The 10,060-nt window shown below is 41.2% G+C and overlaps 2 protein-coding genes across 2 annotated transcripts in view; both read right to left on the reverse strand.

The window, feature by feature from the left end:
- nup42 (nucleoporin 42) overlaps positions 1-1,714 on the reverse strand; it is an 8,430-nt gene extending 6,716 nt beyond the window's left edge. Inside the window, exon 1 of the mRNA XM_015028976.1 lies at positions 1,326-1,714. Coding sequence (XP_014884462.1) covers positions 1,326-1,476 — 151 coding nt within the window. The 5' untranslated portion in view covers positions 1,477-1,714. The remainder of the gene's footprint in view (positions 1-1,325) is intronic.
- A 1,108-nt stretch (positions 1,715-2,822) lies between these two features.
- LOC106945353 (non-syndromic hearing impairment protein 5-like) lies at positions 2,823-9,577 on the reverse strand. Its single transcript, XM_015028978.1, has 10 exons — positions 9,372-9,577; positions 7,846-8,085; positions 7,143-7,335; positions 6,864-7,041; positions 6,589-6,709; positions 5,475-5,612; positions 5,111-5,232; positions 4,744-4,894; positions 4,574-4,644; positions 2,823-3,557 (listed from the first exon to the last, which is right to left on the reverse strand). Exons 2-10 carry the CDS (start codon positions 8,054-8,056, stop codon positions 3,324-3,326), a joined length of 1,419 nt encoding a protein of 472 aa, XP_014884464.1. The 5' UTR covers positions 8,057-8,085; positions 9,372-9,577; the 3' UTR covers positions 2,823-3,323.
- Positions 9,578-10,060: the final 483 nt, after the last annotated feature.

The following is a 10,060-nucleotide window of genomic DNA, read 5'->3' on the forward strand; positions in this document are numbered from 1 at the left end:
AAAGGTTGAAAAAGGTTATTATTTTGGAGAAAGTCTCAACAACATCAATATTTCCACTAAATAAGAGGATTAAAAATATTTTGATAAAAGAAAAGCCTCTCAGACTCTGAGCTCAAAGCGAGATGTCAGAGAGCACCAAACTACTTTTGTCTAAATATTAATTTAATTTCACATAATTATCGCGGTAGAAGCCATTTGTTTGTTAGATACTTAATGAAACATATTTACCGTGTTTGATGTTTGTTGTAAATGACGTATACTCACAGATAAATTAAGTAATTAGTTCAAGTTTGTCGTTTATTGAACGTTCAGAAACTACAGCGGCTGTGAAGAGCCAAGACAAAGTTAAACAAAGGTAAAACAACCTGAACAGGTGATCAACTCTAAACCACTGGCACCTTTTTACTCTCCGTCTCTCTCTGTCATTTAAGCATACCCGTTGCCATGGCAACCTCCTGCACTTCACAAGCCGACCAGAGATTACGTTAAAAACATAACATTCAGTCCGTTACGATATTAGGTTTTCAGGCTTGATATTTATTTTGCGATTATTAATAAGCCTCCCTGAACACAGCGGTGGTTGATTAGTTAATTTTAAACTCCTGCTCTGCTAGTTATTTAGGTAATGGAACCGAAACGCACAGAATTGCGCAACACCACCTTGTTGAAACAATAATTACTGAGATTATTGTTGTTGTTGAGTCATCAATTTGAACCCGTTTTGTTGATTTTATTTATTTTATTTTTTTTTTTGTTGTTGTTCTTTAATAAAGTTACGAACGTTTTAAGCGAACCAGAGGAGGACGTGCTGGTCTCAGCGTCCTGGCGGCGTTCAGTTTGTCACCCAATGCCGAGATCGACGTATTGCACCCCTGCTCTGGCAAAGCACTAAGAGTTCAGAAACAATATGAAATGGGGAAAAAAGCTATTTCTTAACTGATTAAGTCGTGTTTTAGATTGTTCTTGAAAAACTAATCACTCACGGCTGCACAGTGAACCCATTGATTTTTTACAGTCGCTCTCCTCTCTTGCAGGTACTGCGTACCCCCGCTAAATCTTTTAGGGGTACGCAGTACCCTACCGTATCCCCCTACTTTCACCCCTGTTTATCACACATCCAAATGATTTCAAATAGCAGGGAGATATTTATTAAAGAAACCCCCTTCTGAATGCAAGCAAGACAACATAGACTGAAAAACTAAAAAACGTGGCCTCTAATGAACAAGAGGCCACCTTATGCTATGATAATTCCACGCGAAATTTCTCTAGAGGCGTTTTATAGAACAGCAAATGGAGATAATTTGGCAGGTGAAGAATCCTGTTACCTCCTCCACCTCTGGGCTGTGGCGGACCACCGGAGCGGCTGTAGCTGTCATTATAACCTCCCCCTCCTCTGCTTCCGCCTCTCGGGTGCTCATTCCAACATTTGTCTCCGTACCGACAGCGGCCCTGGAGGAAAAAGTTACACACGACCATTTTAAACGCGCTGTGACGGGGCGGCAAAGCAGTTTCGCTCTATTTACGAAAAACAGGTCGCGCGAGATCTACGTCATCATTTCGCGTCGGAAAGCGCTCACTCACAGCGACCTCGAGTGGCAGCTTTATCTTAAGACATCTGCTCAGGTTGTTACTGCGTGAAAAGGGCAAGAAAAATTGGAGAGCTGTTTCGTTCAAAATGAAACAAATATCGCTATTAATGAATAGGCTATGAATATTTCATCTAATATATAAAGGTCACCATAAAATTAAAATATTTATTTTTAATGGGGAGCTTATGTTGTCAGTCACAGTTTCATTTATTGATTTGACATATATGGCTTTTCATCATTGCTTTTCATCAGAATAAATGTCTTTAGAAAAGTAGCACATATATCAATGTCTGACTCAGTCTCTTATGTGTCTGCTGTTAGCCCTCCTTTTTTCAACATTTAAGGGGCTAAACTAAACCTTTGCAGACTGTCCAACATTTTAAGGAAAAAAAAAAGACAAATGAATGTAGCAATATATATTACATAATGCATATTAACACATCCTGGCTAAAGTTTAAATTGGAATTGTTGTACAAAAATTTTTACCTTTGGATTATTAATGATTTGTCAACACAGATGATGTATCTGAACAAGCTTTATTCAATATAGGTTACACAATGAACAGCATATAGTATTAATAATAGGATTATTGTGTGTTTTGGTCAACAAAGAAGTAAAGAGCTACCACTTCCTTCCAATAAAGTTACTTCTCACTACATCACACAATCCTTTTCAATACATCACCCTTGGTCTATTACTGTGAGAGCTTCAACACATGATCTGCTGCGTCCAACACGGCACGATTTGGTGCATCACAACAGCTGCAAGAATTTTTAGACTCTTGGAATAAAAACAAATTCACTAAACACTTTCAACACACCAATTTTGTAAGGTAAGGTAATTTGATCTATATAGCACATTTTCAGCAACAAGGCAATTCAAAGTGCTTTACATGAGTTGAAAGGAAATACAAACAAAATAACAAACCACAAAACACAAAAATTAAAAATAAATAACCAGCGTCCAAAAAAGAAAACAAAACAGTCTTCCACATTTTTTAAAATAATTTATGTATTGTACTAGAAACATTGAAAACGGGGTTACATTTGCAATAAAAGGAAACTTTTAGAAAGTCTTCAGGCGATGTAGTTATAATTCATTAAACATTAAAGCATGACCCTGCTTCAAGCTTATGGCAAAAGAAATAACAAAAATAGACTGTGTAGCTTTTTATGGTCTAATACCAGTAATCCAGGGAATGTGAAAAATGTAACTATATATATGCCTGTGCTGATTAATATAAAAATATATTTTTCTTTTTAAAAAGAGAAGAGCTTACAAATGACAGCATCTTTTGTTCCTGACAAGACCAAACAAACTGCTTAAAGCTTCTTCATCTTGTGTTTTGTCAGAAAGCAATCAGTTCTCAAATTCTGTTCAAACTATGACAAATCCCACATTAACCTTTAGTCAAGCTTTCCAGGATTTACCAATAACTGAGGATAATAGTTTTGGCGAGCTAAAACTGGACACAGAAACAACTGGATTGACGGTAAATTGTGACTGATGCTCAGAACTCAGAACCTCCCTCCAGATTCATCAACTTTTCACTTCTTGTACAAAAATATAAACAGTTTATTTAAATAATAATATGTGGGATTAATAACACAGATTGTAAAACTGAGTAAAAGAGCGAAGATAATATGACTAAGTCAAACACTGGAATATGACAAGCTTACGCAAGATAAATGTGCTCAATAAAGAAAGTAACAACAAAGACTCAGATGCCGTAAACTAATGCACGTCGGTGCAGAGCAAGGCCAGGCCGTGTACGCTGAGGCCGAGGAGCAGAGCCGGAGCCCCGTCCGCGTTTTCCATCTCCATCCGGAGCCGATCGGCGTCCCTCCTCAGCGTCACTCTGATGGAGCCCAGCAGCTGCTCTGCCCGCTGGAAGACCTGGTTGTCCTGCAGCGGTGCAGGAAGGGACAGGACGGACACATTCCCACCACTCTCCTTCAACCCGCGCATCTGTTGAGACACGAGCAGAAAACAGGATCGTTTTGATATAGTGTCGCAAGATGTGAATCCTGGAAGTTGGAACCTGAGTTGAACAGGAGGACTACAGGAAGCCGCACGTGTTTCAGTGAGCTGTAAATTCTGCAATGGGGAGATCTTATTACCTTTAGACAAAAGGACAACACCCACTTCCCTCTGATCTAACGGACGGATGGACGTGTTGATATTTTTATTGCAGCAGAATTATTTCACATTAAAAATATCTTAATTCAGTGAATAAGACAGAAAAAAATATATGTTTTTACCAAAGCACACAGACGTCCAGCTTTGTAGCATAGCAGTGAGCAGAACATCACTGTAGTTAACAGAGATAAAGGCTTGAAATCAGTATCTATGTATTTAACAAGTGTAATGTGTTTAAAGTGAATTGAGTCACTGAAATAAATGAACTTTTCAATAACAAAGAATGGGTCTGTAGAAATCCTTTACAGTACTTACGTTCCCTAAGGAATACATTCGATTTGACGGCCATTTGTCTTATTGCAATCGTTCTGAGACTTTTTCCTAAGAAGTACCACCTGAGGAAATACTCGACTTCCCAAGTGCCGTCACGCTGACCGGCAAATTGAAAAAAGCGTTGCAACTGGACTTAAACGTCCTACGTTTTGCTCTGCCATGACATAAACACCACGACAGCAAAACTCTCCATTTCAGCGGGATTGTTTGACCGGCTGAGAGATTTGGCTGTGTTTCATTTTTCATTAGAAAGGTCGGAAAATAAACACAAAGTTTCCTAGATGTGGAAATCTGAATGGGAAAGTTGGTTCTTTCTCAGCGGCCTCGATATGCAACATGGCTGCCTTGCATAACCGATAGTCATAATAAAGATAGACGTATGACTCTCTGAACGAGTTGTATCTCATTAAGTCTTCCAGGTAAGCAGTGCTGCTCTTTGTATTTAAACGAACCGAAACGCATATGCATGTTTCAGCAAGTATATGCATTTAAGGCAAGTGAAATCGACCAACCAGCACGTCAAACGCTGACAGAAAATCAGGTCGACTGTTGCTCAAAATGTTCAGCGTCTCATCAGGCAGCTCTGAAAGCAAAGACATGCAACAAAATTAAAAATCGAGACATTAATCGAGGCTGCATTGATCTATCGCCTAGTTCAAAATACTGTCAAGGTTTCTCTTACCTTCCATGGCGCTGACCAGCAGGTAAGCTGAGGGTAGGTGTGAAGAGAAGCCGGTCGGGACGCATTCAGGGACACGTGAACTCGTAGGAATTGTCTCCTTCTCACCAATAATGGGAGTCTCCGCTTTTTCACAATAGCACAACTTCTCCAGCTAATGAAAAGGAAGGTTTAGAGCTCATTAACAGATGAGAGTTTTTGATTATTTTTCCCTCAAATGTACATAATTTACAAAAAAAAAAAAAAAAGTTTGGAAATATGTAGGCAAGTCACTCGTGTTGCGCAATTTCTCTCGATTAGGCAATAATCAGAAGTCATCGGTCAGATGCTAGCTTTACCAGCATCCACGTCAAGTTAGCGTGACCCTCACCTCACTCTGTAGGTAGGACAGAGCAAATCTGTCCCGAAGAGCCTCTTGGAGCTTCTCCATCAACTCACACCGAGTCGACCTGGGGAGGTCTGCCAGAGGAGAAAGGTCCATATCCGACCATCCTGCAAGATACCCGACAACTTTATATCGTCATCACTACAACTTATTTAAAAACACAACTTTTTTTTTTTTTTTTTTAGGTTTAAAGCTGATGTAGCAGATTCTGTAGTAATGTCTAGGAAGTAGATGTGTTGGCTTGTTCCTCACTCTAAAGCTTTGCTTAAGAAAAGGGAACCTTCATCTTGTTTCACTTCCTCGTGTCAGCTGCATTACCGTTTTACATGGAAGATAAATTATGAATTACCACTGTGTGAAATGGTGAGAGGAGCATCTTCCTGAGCCCCGTGCCCGTTGGAACTGCGGTCCACCGTGTCCAAGGAACCATTGAACGGGATGGAGTCGCTCTCGAAGCCTCCCATAGCGCTGGGTCGCAGGCATATGCCTGGAAATAATCCCAACAGCAGCAAAGATAAACACACCAAGCACTCCCGGTGAAACATTTAGAAATGTTGGTGAGTACAATGATGTCCGGGAACTCACTTTCCTATTCACGCTTCTGTTTTAAGCTTATCAGCATGATAAAAATAGTTACTGGATAATTTAGTTCTTAAAGATCCGTGTTGAGGATTTTTTTAAATTTTTTTAATTTTTTTTATTACTAATCCGTGGAGAAAAGGCTTGTTTTAATTAGCCTGTCTTCAAAGACGGGAGAACGTGCCGTCCAAGAAAAGAAAGACGTGCGGTGGTCGTAATAGGTCAGTAAAACAATTACAGAGAAATCAGCCATTCATCAAACATTTTTATTTTAATTATCTTATCTGCCGTAACATGGAACAAGTGTTTTCCTCTTTTTGTGTGTGTGTGTGTGTGTGTGTGCGTGTGTGTGTGTGTGAATGACGAATTCAAGTTTATGACTTTGAGGAGGATCTTGAGAGAAAAAAACCCCAGAAATGATGCTCGAAGCCAACATTTGTGTCCCTGTTGGAAACCTGTAGTGACTAAAGTTTCTGTTTTATCTTTTGTTTACTTCTTTGACTCAAAAATCCAAAGGTTTCTGAAACTTTTTAGCATTTCAAATGCTTCTTCACAATCCCCCCCACCCCCAACTGTTGTTGAAGAAATTAACAATAAGTGTAAAAATTACTCATACCCTGGATGCAGTTGCACTTCTGCACAGATAAGAGATTTGTGCTCCAGTCATATTTACAAAAGTCTTTGTTCTGAGGCTATCACCCATAAAAGATAACTTTGAAAACTCTCGGGGTATTTGTCATCGAAGAAAATGCTAAGACGGCAGAAAGACAAGGAAAACCCGCAAAACATCTAATATGAAAACTGAAAGCAAAGCAGCAAGAACAGAAGGGATGAAGGATTGATCTCCTTCCCGGTTTGAGCTCTTTTTCTGGACACATTCTCACCGTAGTGTCCGTTCTTTTTGATCTCCAGCTCCATAATGCTGTATGCGATCACGGTGCCGGAGGGGATCTCCAAGGAAACGTCGCTGTCCACCTCAATATTGTTCACGTCTTTTCCAACCACCTAAAAAAAAAAACACACACATTTAACACACATGTAGTCACATTCCTAAAATAATGGCCTTTTTTCTATATAGCAAAAACTGACTTAGTCCACTATTTTATGGAGGTAACGGTATACAAAGCGTCACATAATTGTGAAAAGCTGCAGGGCCGACCTTCACGGAGCCCCCCAGAAGGCCCATCAGCATCAGCACACCCTGAAAGGCGCACTGCTGCTTCTTCGTCATGGTGACGGAGCACCAGTCGGTGGTGAGGATGCGCTCCTTCACCACCGTCAGAACCTCAGCGCGCTTCTCCAGCTGCTGCACCAGGACGTGCTGCATGTCCACTAACCTGAGGCAGACAAAATCTGTCACAACAAATAAAAAGCCCTTTTCTCAGTTTTACATCCTGACACCTCCCTTCCTTCCTTGGGTAGGAAGACTGGCCGAAACCTGCTGTGAGAGTCCTTCAACAGCTTCTTCACATCCAGCTCCTCTATCTTCAGCTTCCCAAAACACGACTCCAGCTTGGACGAGCCCAGTCCCTCCAGGCCGACGTTGACGGGACCGGCCTCGGTGTCCAGCTTCCCGGAGTGATCGTCCCGGTATGTCCCCTTGTAGCCCAGGAATTCTGACTCAGAAACTTCTGCAAAAGAAAAAAAAAAGTGATACTTCATGCACTAAAGTCTCTACTTAAAAATAAAACAATTGGGACATTTAAAAAGAATGCTTCTTAGCCTATTGAGGAGATAGGTCTTTAGTTTTTCTAAGTTTGCATTGGTTTCTACCCATCCCTTTGAACGAGAAGCCAAGAGGCAGTGCCTTCAGAATCGATGGGAAGACGGATGGCGATAATTACACGGCAATCCTGAAAGGAAAACTGATAGAGGCTGCAAAAGACTACAATCTTGGGTAGTGAGGTTAACCTTTGACCCTTTGAACTCAGCGGTTTTAACTTGACAAATATAAAAATTTCAAAGGCTTATAAATCTTCTTGCAAACCAGTGACTGCAGCATCCATCAGAAAAGCGGTAAAAGCCTTATCTGCCGTAACATGGAACAAGTGTTTTCCTCTTTTGTGTGTGTGTGTGTGTGTGTGTGTGTGTGTGTGTGTGTGTGTGACTTTAAAATCCTTTGTAAAAACACGCACACCTACCGGGCCGGAGCACCTCGTCGCCCTGCAGCAGATCACTCAGGGTGAAATCAGTCGGCTGGTACTTGGGCCTCTGCCACGCCCACAGGCGGTTGCGCTTGACGACAATTGCCATGGGGAGCAGTTTGTGGGAGTCGTTAACTCGGGACATGTGGATGAGGCTTCCCTCCGGATCAACCTGACGAACGAAGTTGGCAGTGGCCTTGGAAAACATGGCCTCAGCGAGAGAGGATTCTAGAAAAGCTGAAAGAGATTTTATTTATTTATTTGGGCTTCTTTTTTGACATAAAGAGCACATTGTTTTTATTAACTTAATTCTGCCTGTTAGTGTTGGGTAACCACCTCACATCTTTTTTTTTTTTTTTTTAAGGGTAGTATTTCAGAAAAGTGTGGGTGTTTACAACCGAGCCCTTTAGGAAGGAAGTCCCCTGAGTACTACTGCTCAAATGAAGGACTGATCTCACACTCGCTACTTCTGTGGGGCTCTGACATCGTGGCTTTAGTTTCGAAAGCGCTCAGAAGCAAACAGAAGAAAGTGATTAGAATCATTTAGGACTGTGTTTGGACAGCAGAAATGCTTGAACTAAACAACAGATGCGACGTCTGGCTGGAAGTCATCAGGCGCGGGACCCCATTTAAAACTTCAAGTGGAAGAACCAACTCCTCTGGGCTCAACTTAGCCCTGGATGAGTTGAGTCATCCAGGGCTAAATTTTTTAAGAGTTGTAGTCGTAGTGTCTCTGCCAAACCTTTCCCTCTCCTCCAACTCCAGAATCCACAGGCTCAGATGTACCCTTTGTGAATATTTCATGTTGCCTTTGTTTACTGTGATCTGAACCGAGGAGAACAAGTAGGAAACAGCTTTTATTTTTTCTTTCATCCATATTGAGAGTGGTTAAAGAATGTTGATGATGGAAATTCAAAGAAGATTTGAAGAAATCTGTTCATTTTACCAAAAATCTTTCTTCTGAAAAGAAGTCATGTTAGTTTTTTTTTTTGTTTGTTTGTTTGTTTGTTTGTTTGTTTTTTTTGGGGGGGGTGCGGCCATGCCAGAGTTCTATCTTGTGTTTGTGAAGGGAGATAAAGATCAGGGTGATGGCAAAGAGGTCTTCCGCTTGGCACCCTCAAAATGCTTACATGAAAGGCCAGTGGGTTCATGAACACACCGGTGATTTTAATCAATAATAAAGTGGGTTAAACTGTGGTGATGCCAACAAAGCCTGTTACTAATAACTTTTGAATGGGAGAAAAAAGACTATTGCTCCTCTCTTGTAATTTACAGTAAGTATAAACCCCCAACTCCCCCCCCCCTCTATTTTTCCCCTTCTACCAGCCAGACCCCGCAGCTGCAAGCTGCGCCTGGAGCCTCATGACTCAGATTATAAAATTAAATCAAGGAATCTGGAGTATTTGGAGTGCCTGGAAACGGTTGGACAGAAAAAAACAAGAAACAAAAAAACAAAACAAAAAAACAAAAACAAGTCTTCCCAAAAACGTATTAATAGTTCAGACCTAAACAGAGTTGCTTACCTTACACGTAGAGTGTTAGAGCGCGTTTCCCGGATGTCACACTACGAAGAAAGCCGCGGACTTGACTATAAATATCCAGAAGAAAACGGACCGACAGAGGCTCTTGTCCGAACTGATCTGAGCTGGAAAAGTTCTGGGGTTAAACGACGAGGGAAGGATGGCGTGCAACGACGAGCGGCCGCCCCACTCCACTCCTCCGCCCACCCGGTGGAGTCATATGTACCCTATGGGATGTTTCTGTGTGGTCCATCGGGGCATGAGCAGACTTGCCTTTCCGATTTTTTATTTTATTTTTATTTTTTTTAACTTCTGATCGGTCAAAATCAGAGGAGAGAATATTTAATGGCTCTTGCATTGACCGTGCCTGTCTGCGGTCATGCTTTACATCCTGATAGTGAGAAGTAGGTAGAGAGAGAGAGAGATTTCAATGCACCACATCCTGTCATTTACAGAGAACCACCTGTGCAGAAGAGCTCTTAAAGCTGGTGTCGTCTCATTGGCATGTGACATTTTATGCATTTTATACCATCTGTTATGTGCTCTCATTTTGTATTTGCGGTTTAAAACTTCTGTGTAAGCTTTGAAACGACTTTGGACCTAAAACTGGCTTTGCATCACTGCAGCTCCTCCAGAGTTGCTATCGGGCTCCTTTAAATGGATGGTCACGTCTTGGATGGTTTGACGTTGCG

This window comes from Poecilia latipinna, unplaced genomic scaffold (assembly GCF_001443285.1).
Source record: "Poecilia latipinna isolate Pla-1442-1.1 unplaced genomic scaffold, P_latipinna-1.0 Scaffold141, whole genome shotgun sequence".
Taxonomy (NCBI): domain Eukaryota; kingdom Metazoa; phylum Chordata; class Actinopteri; order Cyprinodontiformes; family Poeciliidae; genus Poecilia; species Poecilia latipinna.

Bases quoted from the DNA above. Each gene is read 5' to 3' on its own strand.
- LOC106945353 (XM_015028978.1), bottom strand. From the start codon at position 8,056: ATGTTTTCCAAGGCCACTGCCAACTTCGTTCGTCAGGTTGATCCGGAG. The intron at 5,233-5,474 runs GTAATTCATAAT...GGTATCTTGCAG, and splicing joins TCTCACCATTTCACACAGTG to GATGGTCGGATATGGACCTT. The intron at 4,645-4,743 runs GTAAGAGAAACC...CTTTGCTTTCAG, and splicing joins GCTGGTCAGCGCCATGGAAG to AGCTGCCTGATGAGACGCTG.